At 38.5% G+C, this 25,829-nt stretch overlaps 1 protein-coding gene across 3 annotated transcripts in view; it reads right to left on the bottom strand.

Annotated features, from left to right (window-relative positions):
- Window positions 1-23,970, bottom strand: part of ocrl (OCRL inositol polyphosphate-5-phosphatase) — a 35,624-nt gene extending 11,654 nt beyond the window's left edge. Inside the window, exons 1-19 of one of the 3 annotated variants that reach the window (XM_053630482.1) lie at window positions 23,236-23,970; window positions 22,079-22,158; window positions 17,776-17,867; window positions 17,437-17,475; window positions 17,042-17,155; window positions 11,845-12,018; window positions 11,496-11,742; window positions 11,251-11,412; window positions 11,043-11,144; window positions 10,695-10,809; window positions 10,459-10,575; window positions 10,126-10,307; window positions 9,793-9,904; window positions 9,409-9,518; window positions 9,120-9,255; window positions 8,901-9,011; window positions 3,904-4,069; window positions 3,467-3,702; window positions 910-933 (exon numbers count right to left, since the gene is read on the bottom strand). In XM_053630482.1, coding sequence (XP_053486457.1) covers window positions 910-933; window positions 3,467-3,702; window positions 3,904-4,069; window positions 8,901-9,011; window positions 9,120-9,255; window positions 9,409-9,518; window positions 9,793-9,904; window positions 10,126-10,307; window positions 10,459-10,575; window positions 10,695-10,809; window positions 11,043-11,144; window positions 11,251-11,412; window positions 11,496-11,742; window positions 11,845-12,018; window positions 17,042-17,155; window positions 17,437-17,475; window positions 17,776-17,867; window positions 22,079-22,158; window positions 23,236-23,277 — 2,361 coding nt within the window. In that variant the 5' untranslated portion in view covers window positions 23,278-23,970. Of the gene's footprint in view, window positions 1-909; window positions 934-3,466; window positions 3,703-3,903; window positions 4,070-8,900; window positions 9,012-9,119; window positions 9,256-9,408; window positions 9,519-9,792; window positions 9,905-10,125; window positions 10,308-10,458; window positions 10,576-10,694; window positions 10,810-11,042; window positions 11,145-11,250; window positions 11,413-11,495; window positions 11,743-11,844; window positions 12,019-17,041; window positions 17,156-17,436; window positions 17,476-17,775; window positions 17,868-22,078; window positions 22,179-23,235 lie in introns of all 3 variants that reach the window. The other 2 variants (XM_053630484.1, XM_053630483.1) reach the window with 2 other exon arrangements.
- Window positions 23,971-25,829: the final 1,859 nt, after the last annotated feature.

Below are 25,829 nucleotides of genomic sequence, written 5' to 3'. Positions count from 1 at the left end.
AAAAACGGTCATACAAATCGCATGTCGACTGAAAAAACATGCAGCCAGACTTAAATAACATCTTTTATGTGCTGTGCAAGAGCACCACAGCTCGGAACCAAGATGTTTACCAAAGACTTGGTGCAAACACAGCATGCTATATTAAAGACCTCATCAGGACAGTATAAGCACAGTGGCTACACAGAGTCATTCCACATCCCGGGATTAACTAGCTTGTGATATTTTTTTGTACAACATTTTAACCTAGTTAATTAATTCCTGGGCAAACCAAACATGAGACTGGGCAAGTACATCGGAGCTGTCACTTGCCCGGTGGGCTTGCAAATTAATTGAAGATTCATCCATCCATGTAAGAGCTTTTTCATTGTCTGGGCCTGACAGAGAAAACACCAGTGGTGTTCCATCCTAACAAAATATTTTCAAAGATAACTCTAACACCTTGGTAACCCCAAAGTAAACACTGTCTTGGAAGAATCTCAAACCCTGCTAATTGCAAAAGCTTAGCAATTTATTAGACCAGTTGCATTATTCCACACAAAGTATTGTAATGTCAGTGCCTGGTGAGCTTCTGAGATAAAGCAGTAGTGTTGTTTAGAAACTGACATGCAGAGCCTAGTGAAACTCCGAACAGCCTTAACTGCCTGAACAACACACTGAGTCTGCTGTGAAGCAAGAGCTGATCTTAAAGTGGGAGGCCCGCTGATCGTTGAATGTGTTAAAGACGACAGTGCAAAGCAAGCATAAACCATAAAGAACGTTATCTGATGCATACACAGAAATGACTAACTAATCACACCACATGCATGCACTGTAAACAAACTGTCTCGAATTCTGCAATGAAATGCCATTTAGCAAGACAGACAAAACACTGCAGTAGCCCTTACAGTACAGCAATCTGTAGAGCTTTACCTTCTCCGTGTAGCTATCTTCTCCCTGAGAGTGAAGCGGTCCCAAGAATTATTGTTTTGAAAGGAATGGACAATGCATACAGGAGAGATTGAGAAAAAGGAGGACAGGGAAATTAGATAAGCAGTGAAAAGAAAGCATTGCATAAGAGATGCATTTTCACTCACCAGTCTAGAAAATAGATCAGCAGAAATGAAAGAAACGATAACTCATGATCACTCATATTTGCATGTACGAGAAATGGCAAAAACGCAGATGATAAATGCTGACAAAGAAAAATGCTGTAACATTTTGGAAAAGCTTTATAGTGATCTGTACTGCTTCGCATTCCTCAGGTGACATATAGGTACACTATCTGGAAACAAGACACAGGAACAATCCTGGGCTTCTGAAGACTAAAGTCTACATTTACATACAGAAGTGACAATGCAATGGCCCTTATGGCTTACAGCTCATGAAAATCAAAAATCCAGTATCTCAAAATATTCGAATAAAGAATTTGTAATACAGAAATGTCGACCTGAGAACAGCTCTAATCAGCGAATTAACTCAAAACACCTGCAAAGGTTTCCTGAGCCTTTAATCTCTCAGTCTGGTTCAGTACACACAACCACAATCATGGGGAAGATGAAAGTAAATCTTGCATTTCATTAGGAAATCAAGGTCCCAGAGTCTGGAAAAAGTGTGGAGAGGCACAGAATCCAAGCTGCTTGAAGTCCACTGTGAAGTTTCCACAGTCAGTGATGATTTGGGGCGCCATGTCATCTGCTGGTGTTGGTCCACTGTGTTTTCTCAAGTCGAGAGTCAATGCAGCGTCTACCAGGAGATTTCAGAGCACTTCATGATTCCATCTGCTGACAAGCTTTATGGAGATGCTGATCTCCTTTTCCAGCAGGACTTGGCACCTGCCCACAGTGCCAAAACTACTAGTAACTGGTTTGCTGACCATGGTATTACTGTGTTTGATCGGCCAGCCAACTCGCCTGACCTGAACACCATAGAGAATCTATGAGAGACACCAGACCCAACAATACAGACGAGCCGAAGGCCGCTTCTAAGCAACCTGGGCTTCCAGAACAACTCAATGCACATTGAGTGCATAAATTAACATACTTTTCAGAAGGTCGACATTTCGGTATTATAAATTCTTTATTGTAATAGTTTGATATACTGGATTTTTGATTTCCATGAGCTGTAAGGCATAATCATCAAGATTAAAACAAAAAAAGGCTTCAAATATTTCACTTTATGTGTAATGAATCTAGAATATATGAAAATATATGAAAATATATTAAAAGTTCCACATTTTGAATTAAATTACGGAAACAAATGAACTTTTCCACGATATTCTAATTTTTTGAGATGCACCTGTACATTCACTTGAGAAGGAGATTAGTGAAAGTCTTATTCTAGCACCTTTATATTCCACCTTTTAAATCAAACTTCACTCCAGTCTGGATCTCATGCTCTATATATATTGATAGATGGGTTTAAATGAGACTTCCAATATTGTATTAACTTATTAAGTGTCATTCTACTTATTAATAGGCCATTCAACTGGAAGTAAAGTCACAGTCATGGACAATATATTACTGATTAATTAATTTGATACAGACAAATCGAACTTTCAAAACAGTATTCTGAAAATTAATACTGCATCCTATTGGTCTCGTCTCAGGATCTCTCCTTTTCTCTGATCTGCAATGGCTCTGTGTGTGTGTGTGCGCATTCGAGCAGAGAGGGAAGGGTTTTATACTCTACACATACCCACACTGAAACATCACGTTAAATTCTAGAGGCTGCATTTTTCAGCCTTGGTGCAAAAGTCTTTATGGGATCTGCAAACATAATTATAGGTTTAAGACTGAGCTCATGTTTCTGTCTCATAAGACGTGCTGTCTCAATAAATCCCTCGCATGTTCTCTGTAACTTACGTCTAAATAAAAGTGTGAGAAAAATACTCCGGCCCTAACTGCCAACCCTACAAACTGCTCAGTAGCTGAGCATGCACAAGATGATTACTCCTAGACACAACCAGAGCAAACAAAAGTTGGAGCACCCTCACTCTGTAAACTTCTAAATCACTGGTATAGTAACAGTTTGGGTCTTGTGCTGAACATGTGCATATTGTTGACCAAAAAAAGACAACAGTATGTCATTTGCTCTACATGCGTTTCCCTTTGTACATCTGGCAACACAGCAAAGGTACAACAAAGAACCTGACTTCGGAAAAAGATGCAATTGCAGTCATTATCCCTGATCTCTAACCATTTTAGTTAGGAGAGGACACTAATTAATGTTTTAACTAATCAGTATTCCTGATCAAAAACAGGAGATGCCAAGTAGACCTCGTTTCAGTTCGGTAAGATCACAATTCTGCTACTAAATTTTGCTCAGTACATTCAGCATTACAACCCTAATACCTGCACATGGCCCAGTGAAAGGATTTCACTTTGCATGTGCTACACTGTTGCATAATTAATTTATAGTACATCTATATAATTTAACCTCTAAATAAACCGCTACTTGTACAAGCTTGTAGCTGCACTTTATCCCTCACCAAGTCGATGAGCTTAGTGATGGGAATTTCACGGATGGGTTTCTTCATACGACACAGCGTCTCCAGAGAGGTTCCAAAACAGCTGGGCAGGTAGTTCCCCGACACGGTGATGAAATAATCTTTCCCTCGGTCCAAGTGCAACACCAAGATGTCATCAATTTGATCCTCTCCTGAGTTGAGCATAGTTACTGAGTCTTTACTCACATACACCTCCAAGGATATTTCCATGGTCTCATCTGCAGAAAAATGTTTTTAAATCAATCAATCAGCAACTTGAGCAACGGTGAGCAGCTAATTATTTATACTTTTAGTACATAATCACATCACAAGCTTATTATGACTGTTTACATTGTATGTGCTCTTTCAGTTTTCCTTTATTTACATTCTGGACGAACTGTTCAATAGATGCAGAACTGTCTAAAATGACTGGCACTCACTAGGGTCAAGAACACCATCGTTGGGATCCGCTCGTAACCAGGGTTTGCAATACTGAGAGTCTGTGAGTTTGGGGATGAAGGCAAATGTACAGGGCACTTGGCCATCATTGGTAATAAGAAAATTCTGCTTCTGTAGCTGGCGAAACTTCACATTCTCAAAGTGGAACTGCCCGGAATGAGGGAAAAAAAAAAAAAAAAAACACAAGAGAGAGACAATTAAGTCACTCATACACACACATGTGTGGTTCTTATGATAAATTACACTTCAACCAATATGAACATTTAATAGGACAGCAATAAAGATTTTAAGAAGTTAAACATAATGATTAAAACAGTTGTAAGCACTTTGGTTTATTATCCGTCCTGACAGTGATTGTTTTTTATTTCAAGAATAAACAGGATAAGCAAAAATCACAAACTGTTTCTTTGCATTTATTTTAAATTTATTGTCAGTATTGGGTTCGCAGATCACATTAGTAGGTTACTTTTTATTGTGTGTGTGTGTGTGTGTATGACCATGTCTGTGGGACACCACTGAAGACCATTTTTGACCCAGGAAAAACCCTGTCATTGATGGAATTTTACAGGCTCAAACATTCGACAGACTACAACAGTGTTAATATAGAAAAAAAAAAATACAACGTGAAATGAAAATAAACAGCAAAAACACTTAAAAACAAAAAGACTATTATAAATGTGCTGGCTATTAAAGGAGAAACTCTGTTCAAATACTGGACGCTAGCCGCCCTGATGTAATCACTGGAAATGATTACATGTGTATTGAGAGATGTATATTGGTCACGGTTTAAAATACTCTACAGACTAAATAAGCTCCTTTTTATTCTCTTGGCAGATTAAAGTGGTTTGACACTTTATAAAGGCCAAGTCTGGTTACGCCCACTATAAATCCTAATGGGAGAGAAGTCTTCAGCCTGTGTTTTTTCTCATGTCTTTGTTTTAGCTCTGCATGTTTTGAAATGAAAGGCGTTTATGCTCTGCATTTGTGGAATTACAAGCTCGGTGAAACCTCATGACCAGAGCAGCTTTAATAAACACTCCTTTATTCCCTGATGTGTGGAAAGCTCCAAAAGCCATATTCTCAATCTAATCAACTTTATTTGATCATCTGCAGTGGTAAAGCATGGTTATGGTAATCTAACTGTGAAATATGGACTGACGTGATATATTTATGTACATAGTGAGAAAACACAGAAATTAGGCTTTGTGCTCCAAAAAAAAGGAATAATATAATGGCTGTGTGTAAACTGAATGAGGGATGGGCAATAAACATGTTGCTAAACAAAAGACAAATAAAGACAACGGCTCCATTCCTGTAAAGATCAAGTTTTGTTGTTTGGCACTTGACGCATACTTGTACGTCTAGGCTTTGAGCAACACACCCAGGAAAACAAAAACCTATAGAAAACTATGAAAACAAAACAAAAGTTTGGAAACCACATCCACACATCAGATGTTTTGCAAGATGATGTGTATTAAGACAAAAATATCAGTTACCTTTTGTAGTTTTCACTATTGCCATAGAAACTGCCATAGGAACAAGAAGCCCTTTCTCATGGGAATAACAAACAAACAAACATCTAACCCCCTAAATCCCACCTAAATCACCCCAAACCATTTGGCAAAATGTGTTACTTGATGAGACCAAGGTGATAATTCTAAAAGTAATGTCATAATTTGGACATAAAACAAGACAGCTTATCACCCGAAGAACACAATATCCACGGTGAAGCATGGGAGTGGCAGCATCATGCTATGGGGCTGCTTATCATCAGCTTCGACTGGGGATCTAATCAAGAAAGACGGAATCGTGCAAAGCTCCAAATACCAATCTATGTTGCCACAAAACCTACAGGCCTGGCTAGCTGAAGATGAAGAAAAATGTGACCTTCCAGCAGGCTAATGACCCAAAGCAAAAACAAGTCAACAAAGGAATGGCTTCAGAAGATGAAGATCAAGGTTTTGGAATGGCCTAGTCAAATCCTGGTTCTAAATCCCTTCAAAGACTTGTAGAATGACTTGAAGTGGGCTATGCACAGGAGACCCCCTCACAATTTGATAGATCTGGAGAATTTTTGCAAGGAAAAGTAGAATAAAATGTGTAGACTTTTTACATCCACTGTATATCTAACCAATCTGAAGACAACTGATATGAAGACTACTGATTTAGAAAGGTAGAATCCGTTATGGCATTTGGTTGGTTGAAATTAATACCGGTGTCCTTTGCAGATAAGATTGGAAACCTCTGCATTACAGGTATGGCATGCACAGTGGTAACAGCAGGATGGTAGATCAAAATTCTATGCATATACATCAAGATGTAAGAAAAACAATGGCTCAATCATTTGGCGATGGTTTGGGTTTAAAAGGTCGGCTGACCATCAGAGCAAGGTGATATGTAGACAGTGCAATAAACATGTCGCAACACGTGCCGGAAGAACTTCAAACCTCTTTCACCATTTACAACTGTATGAAACTTCGTGAAGGTTGTGCTGCAAGCCAGACTGGAAAGCCTTCTGCCCCAAAACCAACCTCTTTACAAGCTTCATTTACTCAGGGCGTGCCCTATGAAAAGAAAACTGCCAAGTGGCGAGACATAATGGAGGCGGTAGCCTACCACGTTGCTAAAGATATGATCCCTGTTGCAACGGTTGAACAAGCTGGCTTTAAAAAAACTGCTGAAAAAAAATGGATCAAAGATACGACTTGCCCAGCTGTCACTACTTTATAAGAGAGGCGCTACCAAAATGTACTGTGATGCCAGACAAAAACTATACGACTCACAAAAATGACACACTATGCAATGACAACAGATGTATGGTCGAGCAGATCATACGAGCCATATATGAGCTTGACTGTACATTTTATTGAAGATTGGGTGTTGAAAAGTGCGTGTCTCCAAACAAGCTACTTTCCCCACTAAGACCACACCGGAGAGCCCTGCAGGACGCCCTTACAAACAGGAAACTTGATGAAAGGGAACTGGTTGCAATAACAACTGTTCTCAAAGCGGTGCAACTGACTAAGTGGCTGAGGATGTAGTGCTTTGGTCACCGGTTTCATCTTGCAATTGGTGAGTATGCTGAAGGAGTTGACCGCGTAGCGGTTTTAAATGAATACACACACACACACATATACATATATATATATATATATATATATATATATATATATATATATATATATATATATAAAATTTGATGAGAGGGGCTGGTTTAAGTGATGTCAGAACATATTAAAGTTTTTGTTATCTGTTAAATAAATAAAAATTAAATAAAAACATATTCAAAAGATTTTTCTAAAATGTTCTATCACACGATATGGCATGGATGATGACAGCATCTCTCGGGCTATTTCTCTGTGCAAGAAAATAGTGAGCAGCTTTTCCTATAGCTGAAAGAAAAGGAGAGAATTGGCTGAAGCTCAGATTCAGCTGGAAGTTCACTCACCAGCTCATCACTGAGTCCGTTACAAGATGGGGAACAAGTCAGCAAATGATAGAGGGTTCTGGAGCAGCAGGGCACCCTTGCCAAAGTTTTGTCCTCCGACAAGAAATCCAGGAAACTAGCAGGATATAGAGGTCCTAGAACGCGGTTCAGGAGGCTCACAAACCTCTTCAGGACTTCACAGATGCTCTGTCTGGTGAGGACTATGTTACTCTCTCATATGTCAGACTTGTGCTTAATCTTTTCAAAACAAGTCTCCTGGCACATGATGAGGGAGATAGTAAGCTGACTAAATCCATCAGAAAAAACCATTGTGAATTCTCTCAACACAAAGTATGCTGATCCAGCCACTAGTGACCTATTGGACATGGCCTCACTTGTGGATCCAAGGTTCGAAACCAAGTACATCTCAACTGACAAGATCGACATGTTGAAGCACAAAGCTGTATTGGAGGCGGAGTCTCTGCTAGCTGATGCTTTCAGCCTGTTCCTACTGTGCCCACGCCTGCAGACCAAGAAGGAGCAGCATTTGTGTCACCACCAGTTAAGGAGACACTCGCAAGCTTCTTTAAGAAGAGCACAGCCACCACCAACACCAACCTGACACAGAGGTAGGCGATTGAAAATGAACTTTCAAGAGACAGAGTCGGTCAGTGTAAAGAGTGATAGCGATCCTCTTGAGTTGTGGAAGAGAATATGATATTTTCTTTCCAGCCCTGGCAAAGAGGTATCTTTGTGTCCCAGTCACCAGCACACCTTCAGAAAAAGTTTTTAGTGGTAACATTGTAACCTGCCACAGGGCATCTCTCAAGCCCAAGTCTGTTGATAGGCTAGTGTTCCTTGCACAAAAACCTGTGAGAGAACACGAGAGCTACACACAAGGAAAAGTTTTGTTGTTTGTTGAAGTGTTCAGATTAGTAGAAAAATAACTACTTTCTCAGAGCAAGTAGACCAGTTTATATTTTCTGTTTACATATTCATTGTTATTTGCACCGAGATATAGTTTGTTAAACAGGAAAGGAAAACCTGGATTCAAGACCCTCTTTTTTTTGTTCGGTCTTCTTTTTGTTAAATAACGGAAGAGGTATTCTCAGAGATGTGCATCTTTTTATTTAATATATTTTATAGATTTTTTATTTACATTTGGTATTTGAAAAGCTGTGTATCTTGTTCAGCACAAAAGAATAAACTGCATGTTTATTTTTACCAAATCAGTCTGTTATAGGGTTAACAACTGAAGAGTAACAACTGAGTATTGTCAGAGATGTGACTATTTTTGTTTTATATATTCGTCATTTTTTATTTACATTTTGATATTTACACAGCTGTGTGTATTCTCAAACAGTTAGAGGAACCCTGTATTTGCACTTTATTTGGATTGATGTTTTACAAATAAAGGTGCTTGTGACGCCTCACATGTAGTTGGCTTACAACTGAGCATTAACCCACGTAAACAATATCGAGATATATATTGTATATCGCCATTCAGCCCAAAAATAACTGCGATATGACTTTTGGTCCAGCCCTACTCACCTCTCTTTGAGTCAGTGACAAAGAGGGTAGAAAGTCATTCTCCAACCTATCCATATCACGAACTAGTTCCTCAAATACCTTCTTATAACGCTGCTCATTTATCATCTTCACCTGTTACACAAACAGAAAATAAAGACCCACAGATATGTGAACAAAATATCAAAATTAGTCCAAAAAAAAAAAAAGTGAAATAAATGTTGGTGGAACTCTGAAGCTCACCCCGATGCTAAAAACAGAGCTGACAGGTTTGTGGTCACTGGTCTGCAGCTCCATATGGCTGCGGTAGCACAACTGCCTGACATTATTACCTCTCCATAAAATACGGTCGCACCAGGCAGGAACCCGACATTTGCCACTGAATCAAAAAAAGATGAAGCACAACAAACAAACAAAAAACAACAGACCAGTTTAAAATAGTTCACAACTGTGCTCTCATATGTTTCAGTTTTTTATTTATTTTTGTTTTTAACTGTGATATGCCGTGATGAACCTGGATCTAAAGTAATACCTTGAGTCCCACCGGTCTGATTTTGCATCAAATTTGTAAGTGGGGATAAAATGGATTTCTCCTTCCATAAAGTCAGTGAAGGCACGTTTAGTCTCCCTCTGGATGTTCAGCTGCCAAAAGAGAATAAAGACAGAAAACAAAAAAACAACTGTATTATAAATGGCAGAGGAACCCTCTCTTCATTTCAGGCATATCTAACAGGACACATAAATATGACAAAAAAAGGAAACAGGAACAACAACAAGGGATTCCAGTGACTGACTGAATTAGTGTTCCCAAAAATGTTTTGAGAACTGAGAAGCCATATTCTTACTATATCTACAATGACTTCCTCTTTTTTTTGACCTAACTATTTGGCACATGGCACGGTCTCTCTGCACGTACCTGATCGTACTCCTGGAGCTTCTGCAACTCATTATTAGCAATGAGCCTCTTTACATCAGCTGCGTCATTTAAAAACAGTCTGTAGTTCAGATCTCCCAACCAAATTACCACACTAAGACAAACAAATGAACACAATCTTTTAGAAAAATGTCAATTTAGAATAAAGTAATAGAGACATGAATTAACTGTCATATGACTAACGTCTTGATACAGTTACTATCTTGTGTTTAATTATGCTTAAGAAGTCGTTAACATTAATGGTGTTAACATTATTGATGTTTGATAAGCTCTGTGAGGGCGTGAGACAACTAAAATAAAAAATAAAAAACGTACTCATGTTTGACTATACTGAGAGGTGGATGCTCCATGAGGTGAAAGCTCATGCGGGCACAGATCTCCTTATAGTCCTGGTTTCGTCGCTCAAAGTCTTCGACATGGGCTGCCAGGTGGGAGTTTACAATGCAAAAGCTGGTGTTGTAAAACACAAACCGCACCGCCACACCTCCTTTATTTCCCTGTAGGTGTACACAAATCAGTCAGCAGTTACTGCAGTAGTTTATTTATAAGGTGCATGAACTGAAACCAGACACTAGCAACCTCATATTCTCCAAAAAAAAAAAAAATTTTTTAAAAATTATACAACCACTGTACTAACGTTAGGCTCACCATTTTGTTCATTAGGCCAGTTCCAACAGTCTCAGCAGCAATTTCACTGATGTGGTTTTTGTGCTCCTTCTTGACAAACACCACCAGCATCATACCAACTAACCGAACAAGGCGTACCTGAGGATTTAAATTTTAAAAAAAAAGGTCCGTTAGTCTACGGGCCTAAACATGTTGTCTTTTAGTATAAGCTATAAAACCTGCACTCTCTTCTAGATGTCATGTGGTCAGTCACTCACCTGTCTATATTTGGCTTTGGAATGAAGACTCCGCTCCACTGCATCAACCCACAGATGCTGTCTGGATGAATCCATGTACAATAATGCTTCTGTACTCAAATCCAATTCTTGAAACCTATTGTCACAATGGTTTTCTTTTAAAACATTTTTTTTAAAAATGAAAAAGGTCAACCAAACCATACACTGATCCGAGGGAGCACCTCCGCTGTTACGCTGAAAGTCTGCTAATTAATAATCATGAAAATGGACTGATAAATCAATGGAATGTAGGTCTATAAAACTAATAGAGTTTGTGGAAATATGATCCAGAAATACAGATGTTTAACGCCAAGTATTAGTGACACTGACCCCACTGCATACACATCAGGAGGTTCAGGGTCACAACACAGCCAGGGTTCCAGCCTACTATCAGGAGACTGACCATTCACATTCCACGTGCCTGCAAAAAACCTAAAAAAAAAAAAGAAAAATAAGGGGGGGGGGGCATCTGTCAGCCTTATAATAGGTGGTACAAATTAACTAATTTATTTAAAAGACAAAAAAAAATTATATTTACCTAAAGTTCTGGATGTCCACATACTCCTTCTCCTTCTTGCCCAACCGGTATTTGAGAAGGCCCTCTCTCTGGCCTGTCTGGCTACTTAACATAGCCTGCCTAATGGTGTGCGTAGTTGGACTGTTAGACCAAGAGTTGGAGCGGTCTGTATAGTGATTAAACCTGTAGGATTAAATAAGACACTATAGCCACTCCATAGGAAGAGAGAAACTCCCTTAAAGCAAAAGAAGCTTGCTCAGACTTACTCTTGCCTGACAGGTGTGGCCATTTGTATTTGAGGAGGTCTATCTTTAGGAGGTAGGCCTGCAGCAGGGGCAACAGAGGGGGTGTAACTGCCTTTCCGAGGAGGAAGGGGAGGTGTAGGAGGTGGAGGGGCTTCTCTTGGGGCAACTATCCGATTTTGTCTATTCTTCTTTTCCTCTACTTTTAAACCATGGTTGAAATGATCCTCAAAACCCAAGTCTGTCACCAGGTATGGAGAGTCTACAGAATCTGGTAAAAGTACAAAAAAAAATAGATAACAGCTTTAAATATGCAATAGGTAGCATGTATAAACATAGCATGTATTCAATTAATGCAAGGCACTGTATGTACCAGAGGTTAAAGGCTTTCCTGGAGTGCTACTGTTGGTATTGCTTTGTAGCATGGGCCTGGAGGAACTGCTTGATGCTTTGGAGGTGCTTCTCTGAGGGGGGATTGGGACAGAGCCTTTAGGTGGGGCAGGAACAACAGGCTCCATCTTCTTCGGCGGTGAACTTTTTCCTTCAACTGGAAGAAGAAAAAACGAGCAGCACCACAGTCAGGACAACGTACCAGTCTTAAATGATCCAGGCAAAAATATCAACCTGACTATTAACAGAATTTCAAAGACAAACAGGTATGGAGTAATCACAATGTACGCATGTAAATATGTTGGAGAGTCTATAAACTTAAAATTCCCTTAAATAGCTTTTTTCTCCTCCACTTAATATCTTACAAAATTCACTATCATGATTACAGCTAGTATAAAAACAACCTACTAAAAGGGCTGTAGCACATTAGTCTGGGATGGCTCTTAATGATGAAGTCCTGCTATGTTGTTCCTAGTGACCTCATTAGTATTCTGCTACTAACAGACCATAACCATCACATGCTGACCAAAAGCTAACAGGATATTGAAAACTGGTTGGGCAAGTTCTGCGTATAGATAAAATGATGTGAATGACAAGCAGCAGTAACCAGATGATATTTTTCTTCTCTTACTATTACCAAATGCAAATATGAAAACCCTTTTATATGTATTTAGACATTTTCTACTGTATGTAATCCTGAAATCTACATGTTTTCCTGAAGTGAAATCTGTCTCATATTTGCTCATTTCTCAATAAAAAATAAAGTCTTGCTACCTCCAGAAGTAAAAAGAGATTAAAGTTCAATATTCTATTCCAGCTCCACTGAGTGGCCCCAAAGCACTGATTTTCTAAAAGCAACTGATATATTCTTTTTATTTAATTTGCATTTATTTAAACATAATAAATTATGTATACATATGAGAAATGGGACCATGAAAAAAAATTACAGCCTTTATAGCAAATTTTATTTATGAACACTGACTGAAGGCTCTCTCACCGCTCCAGGCATTTTTTGTTTAACAATAATATTGATTATTTTAAATATAATAGCAAACATTTATAGATTATTAGAAATTACTTTTTTCTTCTGTTTTTGTGTACATCTCATACTGAATAGTTTTAGATCTTCAAACTTTACATACAACATAAAACAACCCTGTGTAAACACACAATACAGTTTTTATTTTTTATTGAAGCAAAAAGTTATCCAACACCTATTACCCATGTGAAAAACCAATTGCCCTCTTAAATTGAAATGTGGGTGTGCCACCTTTAGCAGCAATAACTGCAACCAAATGCTTCCGATAACTGGAGATCAGTCTTTTACGTACTTCTAGGACTAGGACTTACTCCTATGCTTTGGATTATTGTCTTGCTGCATAATTCAGCTAGGCTTGAATTTCAAATTACAGATGGAAGACCAGATATTCCCCTTTAGGATTTTCTGGTAGAGAACAGAATTCATGTTTTCCTCAATTATTACAAGTTGCCCAGGCCCTGAAGCAGCAAAGCATCCCTACACCATCACACCGCCACCACCATGCTTGACGATAGGTATGATGTTCTTTTTGTGGAATTCTGATTTATACCACATGTAACGGGACCCCTGTCTTCCAAACAGTTCCACTTTCGACTCATCAGTCCACAGAACATCCTCCCAAAAGGTTTGAGGATCATTAAGGAGTGTTTTGCAAAATTCAGACAAGCCCTAACGTTCTTCTGGGTTAGCAGTGGTTTTAACCTTGCCAGTCTTCCATTGATGCCAGTTTGAACAGTGACCTTTATTGATGCGAGATACCTGTTGGTCCTTTGATGTTGTCCTTGGCTCTTTTGTGACTTCCTGAATGAGTAGTTGCTGTGCTCTTGGAGGAATTTTGGAAGGTCAGTCACTTCCGGGAAGGTTCACTACTGTGCCGAGTTTTTCCATTTGGAGATAATGGCTCTCACTGTGGTGCTTTGGAGTAACAGAGCCTTTGAAATAGCTTTGTAACCCTTCCCAGACTGATGCATTTCAATCACCTTCTTCCTCATCATTTCTGGAATTTCTTTCAGTTTTGGCATAGTGTGTTACTGGGTAAGACCTTTTAACCAACTTCATGCTGTTGAAAAAGTTCTATTTAAATGTAGATTTGATTGAACAGGGTTTGCAGTAAACAGGCCTGGTTGCGTCTAGTCCAGCTGAATCCCATTATGAAAGCAGTTTCATAGATTTGGAGAATTAGTAACTATGGGGTCAAATACATTTTTGACACAGGCACAGTTGGTATTGGATAACTTTTTTGCTTTAATAAATAGCATCATTTAAATACTGTATTTTTTTTTACTCAGGTTGCCTTTGTTTCATCTTAGATTTTGTTTTAATTGCTGAAACAATTTAGTATCTCTCGATACACAAAAGCAGAAAAAAAATTTTCCACAGCATTGTATTTTAAGAGTCCTTAATCTGTTGGCATCTTCATATTGTCTCAGTTATATTATCTTAACCTTTTATAACCTGCCAGACTATAGAAAGCAAACACCCTGCCCAGCTTGACATTTGTAATCTACTTGTGATTATTTGAATTGATACCTGCTGCGACTGTAGCGTTACAGGCTATCTATGGACCCTGACTACAGAATATAGCAGAAACACTATATTTTGCAGCTTTCAGCTAAGTTTGGAAACTAATCTTACATGTATAGTATATGGCTCATAGCAGTTGATAAGCAGATAGAAGCTTACCTACTACATAACTAACACTCAAACTCTGCTTGATACCATAGATTCTGGGAGCTTCACCAACATGGGTCTGAATGGGAGTTGGTGTCAATGAGTAAACAAACAGTTCTGATGGTTTTGTATGTGTAACTGCTAGAGCTCCAGATTTACCAGCGTTATAGTTAGTGATTTTGGTAAAAGTTAGCAGAAGCTGGCTGTTCTGAAACACACACAAAAACAGCCCCTCCCTTTACTTTTCCCTCCAAATCCACACCCAAAACAGATGCCTAGACTAAATGCATAGTCTAAACTAAAGGCCGGTATGCAAGTGTAAAAGAAGCATTCTGAATTAACAGGCAAAATGATGAATAGATATACTGAAACAACTGCTTTTCCTGACTGGTTAGATGTTGGTAATCCTCAGATTTTCTCTGTAACTGTTTACAGACACTTTTACTGACAGTGCAACAGTGAAAGCCAAAGATTACAAAAAGTGTCCTCTTTGCAATAGAGCTGACTGCACCTTTAAGAAACTAGCAACACGCAGATGAATTTTCTGATGATGACCATATGAACTGCCTTAATGTAAGAAGGAAACTTCAAGCACTTACAAAGTAATGCTTATACATAACATGTTTCAGGGCTCTACAGTGCGACCATTTCACTCGCATTTGCGACTGAGAAGTTCTTTGTGCGACTGTGAAAAAAATATTTAGGAGCACCAGTGCAGGTGACCTTTTCAGAGTTGTATAATACAATCGGAATAAAAACTAAAACTCCAAAATACATCTACACCGCGCAACAGTTACTTTCACACTGCTTTTCATCTCCTCAGTCAACCGAACAAGTGTGGAAGCCATGATGATGAGATAACTCTGTACATCATCTGTTTCTCTCAACTTCCCGATCTCACAACTGCCATCTTTGTGATGGCAATAATTCCTCACCAATCATAATCAAGAGTAGCAACTGTTAAGTCTGTAAACATACAGTACACTGCCACTCTCCTTCACTCTCTTCACGAACTCGTCCCCATTCACTTCATTTAAACTCACGGTTGCCAGATATCACTAGAAAAGTCAACTCCAGTTTACATATTTTGATTTAATTTACCAAAAAACACAATATTAGCAGCAGACATGGCAACACTGTACTGGGGAACCGATCTAAAAGGAACAACTGAAACAAACAAACAAAAAATAATAAAATGTAAAGACAGAAAATGTGCTTAGTTATAAATAAGACAGTTAATATAAAAAATAGATATTATAATAACTTCATAAAGTATAAATAAAATGAGAAATTAAATGATGTTTAATTACTATGGGTTGCACTTAATATCAATTTGACATTAAGCTTAGTTCACTATTAGCCTTTTTCCTAATATGGATCATTTTTGTGTTAGTCTACTTTTAATTAGGACTCTATTGTTTAAGATATTTAAAAATAAATATTTTACGTTTGTTTATTTATAAATTAACTAAAATTATTTGTCATTGCTATTATTTTAATTCAATTAACAGTGATCATGAGCAGAGAGCTTACATTTAACTGTTTATGACAGACCTCCTGATTAAAGCTTAAACAAAAAAAGATTGGTATCTGGATTGGTTTCGGTTGTAAAAATCCTGATCGGTGCGTCCCTAATGAACACCATTAAACTAAAGTTCTTTGCATCTGACGGGTAAATGAACTCACCCAATCACATCCTATATGAGATTATTCAGATATATACACAATATACCCAGAGTGGTTCGAGAACTGACTCCAGCCCAGAACCATGAAAGTGGAAAATGTCTAATAGTGTAGCTTTAAATATATTTAAGAGGAACAGACTTCAAAGACTGAACATTGAGGTTTTTTGTATTTGTTTACAACATGGAACAGGTTAACGGTTGTTGTTTTTTTTGTTTTGTTTTTTTTACATACAGTCTGTAAAATTAACTGAAAATATTAAATTTAGTTTATCAGAAGGTAAATTAATTTGTCATGGCTCACACAATGTTCCTAAATTCTGTCATAATTGACAAGCTCAGGTTTTCTCATGCCTACTTGTGTGTTTTATTGTAGCACATTAACGTTACCATCTCTAAAAAACAAAAAAAACATACTAAACTTCAATGGTGCTCGTAAATTTTTCCAATAAAATGATAATGTTCTTACATGTCTTTTGATTTCTCTACTACATTTTTCAGGACAAGTCTGAAACAGTCATTAAACCTATATAACCAGCAAGAGTGTTGCGTAACAACAGTCCAGGTCTGCAAACTTGTAGCCTCTGGTCTAGCAAAGCAATTTGTTCAGAAGAAGAAAACCAACTCATAACGAAAAGTCATATTAAGCAAGCCTTGCATCCCTACAACTTGAAATTGGGGCATTATAAACTATTACTGCATTTGTTCAGGTTAATAAGCAACCATGGTAAATAAAAAAAGAATTTAAGAGTTAATAAATAATCAAATGCACAGGAGCATATCCTCACCTTGGTGCTTAGCCTTCATCACTTGCTGGAAAAAAGTCTGACTGCGGTCATCGTCCTGTAACTCCAGCAGGAGTTCTGGAGCTTGCTCCCCTCGAATACGGATCCTGAGCGTCGCTGCCGAAAGAAAGGGAAAAGTGCTGTTAGGCTATGCATAACAAAGATGGGAGGAAAACAGTACATCTAAAAACATTGAGGACATACAATCTATAAGCTGTAATCCCATATTGCCAGTAAACAGTAAAGTGACAGAGCATGCAAAAAAATAACTCATTAAATACTAAAAATAGGATCTTCCCTAGTCTCTTACTTTCTCTTATAAAAGTAATAACTTATCCGTCAATAATAGAATATACATAGAAACTATATTATAAACCAAAAAAACCTGTTGTTCTTACTGCGTATTGAGAAGTCAATGAGAAGAGCCTCCTCTGCTTCTGGAGGGAAAAAAAAAGACAGTTGCAGGAAGTTATGACTCGTATGTACAAAGGTTGCTAGGGGCTGTATTACTGAAAGGAAACAATTCCTATAGGCTCTCAGTAAACATTTGCTTGATTTACAAGGAAGCTTGAACACTTTGAGGATTAAGACAGGATGATCTGATCCTTGAGTCATCAACATTTTATCTTTATTTTATTTTTACTCACCACAGACTAAAAATATGATAATGCTACAAGAGACGTAGGACTGGTGCGACAACGCTCTGGAAAATAAAGCATAATATAAAAGCCACTTACCACGTACTATGTGAAAATGCCTATTGATCGGAATGGACAGCTGGGGCACGGGACTGGATATGACCGCTTCAGGATTCGCCAAAACACTCAACCTTAGAGAAAGCAAAATATTTCTTATGAAACTTTGTTTACTACAGCAATGATGACTGTTTAATAATGTCCGCACCACAAGTGAGAAGAATTACAATCCATAATTGTGGCGCTTTTCTATCGCACAGTATGGCACGACCTGGCAAATTACCCATGATCCTCCAAATGTTGCATCAGGTACAGTCACGTACTGTACACATCTTGATTCAAGTCTCTGGCTGAAATTGCTTCTATACTGACACAAAGTAGTAGCAGGTGAGTGTGGCGTCTGCCAAAAGTGATACTTCGCTTCACTTTAATTTCACTGAGCATTAAAATATTATCATGCTTATGTTTGTTTGTTCATGCTGCTTTTAACAAACATGCTATCTTGTGCCTGTTCCCTTCATATTCAGAGGAGAAGCGGTAATAACTTCAATCTGAACCATACTGTATGGCTTTTGTTTATTACATGTATCAGCTAATACAAAAAATAAACGTTACATTAAACATGGTAGTAAAAAATATCTAGTTACACAGTTGTTATCATATACTTTCTTTTTATGCAGCACTAAACCAAAACAGTAACTACAGGCTGTTATCAACTGCACCATTTTTCCACCCTGTACAGTGCAACTGAGGGCTGAGAGAGAGAGAGAGAGAGAGAGAGAGAGAGAGAAAGAGAGAGAGAGAGAGAGAGAGAGAGAGAGGAGGAAGAGACAGAGAAAAAAAATGTTGTGAGCATTGTGGCTTTCGTTTTTCTACCACAGACAAGTTTCTATAACTCCTCCACTATAAAACTAACGTGAAGGTCATTACTTCAATACACACTAATAAGTCGTCAAACTTTTTCCACTCCCAACATGCCCCAACTTCCTCTTAACTCAGCACAAAATTTAAACAGGAAAAATTCACCCACTGCCTGAAGGCAAAAAAAAACTAAACAAAAACCCTGACAAGCTCCACTGTCCACCATTTCTACAAGTCTGTGTGAAAAAAAAATGTCACAACCCAGAAGCTCTCTACTACAACAAATTCAACCAAAGTAACCGACAGCCATTATTGTCAGAGTCTTAACATAATGATATTGGCAGCTGTGAAATAAAATGTATTTCACCGAAGATGACGATAACATTATTATTTACTCTCAGTGTTATTACAGTATGCATTCAATAGCCCACAAGTCCTATAGTTTATTCACTACCCTGCAAAACTGACACTTTTGGGAGTAAGCTGTGACACATTTTACATTCACATTTTATATGTTGTTTTTGATTGTGATAAACAATTATTTCAATTTGAGCAAAATAAATGTGATAATTGTGCAGCTCTGCAATCACCGATCTAATCTTATCTGATTAGAAAAAAGTGTGAGTTGTCTGGAAAGTAGGTCGCTTAAAAGCACTTTCACACCTATCAGTCCGGTTGCCGAATCTGAACAGAGTGAACGTTATTACTTTTTTTGTTTCGTGTACTATTTGGTTTACTTTGTTTTCACATACCGCACATAATTAAATGAAGCAAAAAATTAAGTCGGCTGAGTGGCATATAGGGATGAGAATACACAAGTAAAACTTGAATAGTGAAAATGGTGAATAAACCTTTACCAAGTTGGTATAGAAAATCACAACAACAAAAAAATATTCACCCAAGCATGGAGAACACAGGGCTGGCAACAGTGTGTCTCAATAAATTACTAGATCATTATTTCAATAACTAGCTTAAATAACTAGCTTTTGCGTCACATCCACTGTTTATTTTCTCTTTTTGTTTGCTGGTCCAAATGTCCAGAGCACAATGGCATTTCTGTAGCACTTTGCTCTGTGCTTTGGCTCAGTTGGAGCCTTGCAGCTCAATGTAGCATCTCAGCCCAAAGCACATGATATGTTACTAATATTTTTAAAACAAAAATATTTGACAAGAAGTGTCTTTCAAAGAGCTTTCATTCACTAGGCAGAAATAAAGCAACAGAAAATATCCTCACTCGAGTGCGGCTGTCGTATTCGCTTGACAGGCAACTGCTCCGAGACGACACAAGAAGCCAAGCGTCCACTAAAATTTCATTAAAATGCGGCCAAAGCGTCTGTATTATTCATGGTTCTTGGTGAAATTTGATATTTCAGCAAATCAAATTAATTATTAAATATCTCAGTGCAATATTCTGCTGTTTGTGCATTTAAGGCAAATTATTTTCGGTCAACAGCTCCTTTGAATCCCCCGACACAGCTCTGATTCAAGTACACTTGCAATCACTTACAAGTGTATACAACAGGTTTCAATATAACAGTCCTGCCTGGAAGCCTCTCCATATGATGACTCTCAAATGATCTCTCAAAAGGGGCAAAACCTCGTCAGCAACCACCAGACACTGAAACGGTAACGAACATGACTGACACCTCAATTTAAACAAACCAGTGCCAGTCTGAGTCACTTGGAGCTGCAGTAGTGGTAAGCTGAGAACATATAGAGCGGTCACTTCCTTCTTCTGCTAGGAGCTTAGCTACTTTCTGGCATGAAATGCCAGACACTGCTAAGGTTGACCTGAATTTAGAAAAGTCTTTTGATGCTCATATCTATAAGGAGACACTGAAAATTAAAGAGGGCAGACCAAAGGCAAAGATTTTAATTCAAAAATCAGAGAGCAGAAACAGATCCTTTCAGCACTCTTGGTATACACACACACCTACAAAAGTGAAAGCTCTGTATCTGTATTACATAAGACTTGGTTCCCCATGCTCACTCCTCCCGGACCACATGCACTATCAAAACATTGTGAGTGTGACACACAGTGTTGGTAAACGCCTATAACACCTCAGACTCACAGCAGTGTTTCCTGTCTAGTGCTTGGAGCTCTTCACAGGCTTTAATTAGCAGTAGTATACCAGATATCAGTCAGTACGTTTACATGGACAACAACATTCCGATATTAACCCGATTAAGACGATACTCTAATTAAGAAACTACCATGTAAACAGTGATTTCTGATGACCATAATCCAACTAAAGTCATACTCGGTCTAAACACAAATTAAGACATGTGGAGTATTCCTGTTTTAGTCGCATTATGGAAGTGCATTATAGACATGTAAACACTTTAATCACACTATTAACGTCGTGTGGGAGTTTTCACAGCATTTTGCGACAGGACACGATCACAGTGCTCAACTGTTTGACAGCAAACAAGAGAGCACGGCTGCGTCCCAAACCGCGTACTTACCTACTATATAGTAGGTGAAATACATGTTTTTCGGCTACTATATAGTAGGTAAGTACGCGATTTGGGACACAGCCAATGGCTTCAAGCAGTCGTCTATTTGCACGTACAGCATGACAAATAATTAACTGCACTTGAAGCTTTCGTAAAATTAAAAATAAAAACACCCAAAACTGTATACGGTACCATAACAAAGACCAACTGTATGTTGATACGTGAAACTCTGGAGGGACGTCGGACGGCGTGGCGCGGTGACGTAATGACGTGTGCCGTTAATCGACCTATGTCCTATAACATGTAAAACAGGTACATGAAAGGAATATTCTAAAAGCAACTCATGTAAACACCTTAATCACAATATTGTCTTATTCAGAATAAGATCAATAATTAGATTACTGCTGTCCATGTAAATGTAGTCAGTGTTCTGTCTTGCTCACGTCACGTTGTGGAGTAAGAAACACTGCTGTGCATAGAAGTATAGAAGATTAGACTGCTTCACAGTAATGCTCCTTAATCCAGCATGAGGTTCAGTGTGGTGAAATTTTAACGCAGTTTAGACGACTGTGTGCTCATGTGAGGCTCATTTAGGCTTCGGGACTACACAGAGGTATGCAGGCTAATGGGCAGCACACTGCCTAACAGCGCCACTACTCACTTTCTCTCAGTCATAAACAAACACACACACACACACACACACACACACAATCTCTGCAACCTGGAAAACATGACTGTTAAATCACACTCCGCGTAACAATACCATCTATATAGACATACATTCCACACATCTGGAGATACAAGGGCATCTGGATAACACATGCTTATTAGACTGTTTAATAATTTGAGAGAAAGTGTAGAGAATCCTTACAAAGCACAAGATACAATAAAAGCATTTATATATCCTGCTAACAGCTCCTTTCTCTCTCACACACACACACACCATGGAGCAGAACAGCAGTTTTGCATTTGAACACAATAAACAGAACTAAATGTAAACATGATCACGTCAGAAGCAGATACTCACATGAACTGTCCTGAACTCTCCAGCAGAGACAGGAGTCGAGGTTCTCGTTGCCCCGCCTTCAGCTCATGCCCCTTTACCGTCTGAACATTACTGTTAAGGACTTAATAGTGTGTTATAGAGGATGAATGGGGGGGAAAAACAAAGAGGGAGTGGAGTTATATAACACCTGCATACAAGATACAGTGTAAATACTAAAAGAACCGCCATGATTGTGTGATCCCCAACACCCAAAGGAGTATAGAATGACAACCAATTCACTGGACAACAAAACAAGCAGAGAGAACCTTGACGTAACAGCTAATATAAACGGAAGCAGCATTCGTCCGAATCGTATCAGTGTCCTAAGACTAATGTCGCCTTTGCAGCCGTTATCTGCCAGTCTGATATCACAGACATCATCGGTTCATCAATTAGCATGTACTGTGTAGTACAGTGCAATCACACTGTGTAGCAATATCATCCATATCATCCAGCCATAATCCAGTCATGAAACAGGACATGGAATCTGAACGGGTACTGGGGTAGAGGACACCTCACATCCGTGGGTTCCTGGTCCGACCCTGAGCTGACCGTCTGTATGCTCTACCCGTGTCTGTGCGGGTTTCCCCACACCTCCCGAAAGCATGCTGATTAAACTGCTTATGTGATTGTGTGTGTACAGTACGATGCACTGCGATGTACTGGAATCCCCATACCCTTATAGGAGCTTTTGGTGTTTAAATCTCAGAATGATCAGGGATCAGTACTCAACACTTTTCCATCTAAACAGACAATACTAAAAAGTTATTGGGATCAAGTCCATCCAAAAGTTACACACACACACACACACACACACACACAAACACAAACAATATTTTATATATATATATATATATATATATATATATATATATATATATATATATATATATACACACAATATATACATACAAAGATGCAGTCAGACAGTTTGGGTAACTCACTGATATATTACAGCTGTCTAAGAGAGTTCAAGTTGTTCAGTTAGTCTCCCTGCTCAAGCTGTCTCGCTTCACTAAGCTGTCTGTAGCGAGTTTAGCCTCTAGTTCACAACACTGTTATGGCTATCTAGCTAAACGCCTCGCTCTCTGGGATTATTATAATCATCTAACTACATTCACACAACTTCCAAAGGATACTGCCAGGCAGTTCTGCTCACAGATTCCCAAAGAGGACAGCATCGTTCAGGTCTCCAGTTAGCTTCTCGCCAGATATTTAGCTAGCCACTGGCTAGCTGGCTAGTTAACTGCTTAAATATTTGTCTCATACCAGTCCACACCCCTGCGGTCCACTTCTATAATCCTTTCCTCGGAGACAGACTTAATAAATAGCTTTACTCTGTAGTTATCCAACTGATAATTTACTGAAGTTAACAATATTCGTTTGTTATTGCTGCAGAATGTCACTGAAATAAATACACTATTTTTTTAAGCTAACTCTAGTTTAATCGGTGACCGGCTGAAATGGGGCTAGCGGATAGCTAAGCTAGTTCTACCCCGAGAGGTGAAGCTTGCGGTCTCCGACAAGAAAAAAACAAACAAACCCCGCCATTACCTCGTAATAGTAGAAATCATTCATTAACTGTATTCTCTAAGACTTTACTGTGGGAAAGCTCGCCACATCCAGTTAAGACACGTTTGAATGTTAAACTACGGCTACTATCAACACAACCAGCGCTAGCTTCGGCTCCCACATCTGTATAAAACAGCACAGACTGGGAAGCTTCGTGAACATAGACACTGCGCAGATTCTGCGCATATTCATTAAATGCGTACTTGGGTGCAGTCTAATACAATATCCACGTGAGACTGCACGTACCTCACGCTTATATAGCAGTCCTAATGGCGCTTTTCCAGTGCACGGTACGGATCGGCTCTTTTTAATACACAGTACATGAGCGCCTCTATCATGTAGCCTACACACACTGCGCCTCATTTATCAAGCTGGATACGAACGGATTTATTCGTAAGTCGTTCGTAGTAGCTTTTACACAAAATTTGGTATTCGTGAAGATCCTGTAATTTTATTTATTTATTTTATTTATTTTTTTTTGGGGGGGGGGTCGTATCCTACTAAATGGTAAAGGCGCACTTATATAGCGCTTTACATTGTGTCTCATTCACCCATTCACACACACGGTAGCAGAGCTGCCATGCAAGGCGCTAACTTGCCATCGAAAGCAACTTGTGGTTCAATGTGTTTTGCAGAAGGAGACTTCGGCATGTGGAGTCACACGGGCCAGGAATCGAACCGCCAACCCTACGATTAGTGGACAAACCGCTCTACCACCTGAGCCACAGCCGCCCCACTCATCCTACTCATGCTTTTATGTGTAAATTCCCCCCTAAGGAGACTTAACTAATCTAAACCTTGATTGATCAAATCGTAAATCCCGAGGAGTTATGACACTTTTATATATGGATTCATTTCAAATGAATGGCATTAACTAAAGAAATATTACCCATGAAACAAAAAGAAACAAAGCCAAGGGCAGTGGTGGCTTAACAGTTAAGGCTCTGGGTTACTGATGAGAAGGTCAGAGTTTCATCCCCAGCACCATTGTTGGGCACTTGTACAAGGCTCTTAACCCTCTCTACTTCAAGGGTATCATTGCTGACCCTGTACTCGGACCCCAATTTTCTACGTAACAAGCTGGGATATGTGAAGAAAAGAATTTCTTCAGTACAGTAATACAGTAAAGTAAGATAAATTTTTCAGCAGGAATAACAAAGAAGGGAGCTAAACCGTATGTTTGCTCCTCAACTAATAAATGTTGGAGTGCAGGAGCTCCGTTAGCTCCATTGCTCAGGGTAATATGTTACCAGGAACTAATTTGTTTGTTCCACAACAGTAAATGTGACAATAAACAGTTAAATACACAATGTGTCATTAATTCATAAATAGAGGGGAAACTGCTGAAACCTGGGATCAAGGCAGAAACCTTCATATTTTCAGTCTAATGCTCACCTAACTGAGACATTTTAGCCAATAGTGCAGTTGTAATCAATTTTAAGCTCAATAATAATCCACTTCGGCATGGAACAACAACACTCCATTAACGAATTGTTTTCACTGTGTTCTATTCGTTATATAACAGCACAGCTCTGAGGGTAGATTTAGAATAATGTCGTTATTATCATTTCTGTAGTAACATCTCACTCACAGGGACTTGTGGCTGATTAAAATGTGTTGTTTTGTTAGTAATGAAAAGCATGTTTCCTGGTAATGTGACAATGGAGAGAGAAAAAAAGAGATGCTGGTGAAGGAATGACTGTTTATAGCTGCTATAAAGTGATTACAGGAACTAATTTGTTTCACAGATGTTCTACAACAAAATATAATAATAAACAGTTAAATCTATGATGTGACATTAATAAATACATACAAAATTATTTATTAATGTCACATCACACTGCTGTGGTATAAGAGGAGTAAACAAATTTCAGGACATACTGTTCAGGACAAATTTCAGGACATACAAAATTTGGAATATATTATTTCCCTATAACACTACCCCTTGTCATGTTTGGTTCTTTACTTAGCTTTTTCAACAGTAGAAACAATACACTTTCTGCTTAACTTTCTGCTTTGACTGTTTTACATAAATGAAGAAGCCTCCCTCTGCTGGTCATTTAGTGTTGTCAGAAATTAAAAAAGAAAACTTATGGCAGCATGTTAAACCAAGGAGAAGTAAGAAAGTTCTTGAAAAAGAAAAAGATGTCATTTATGGTTA

This window comes from Ictalurus furcatus, chromosome 8, assembly GCF_023375685.1.
Source record: "Ictalurus furcatus strain D&B chromosome 8, Billie_1.0, whole genome shotgun sequence".
In the NCBI taxonomy this organism is placed as follows: Eukaryota; Metazoa; Chordata; class Actinopteri; order Siluriformes; family Ictaluridae; genus Ictalurus; species Ictalurus furcatus.
The sequence above is the reverse complement of the archived record's forward strand: the minus strand, read 5'-3'. Positions and strand labels throughout refer to the sequence as shown.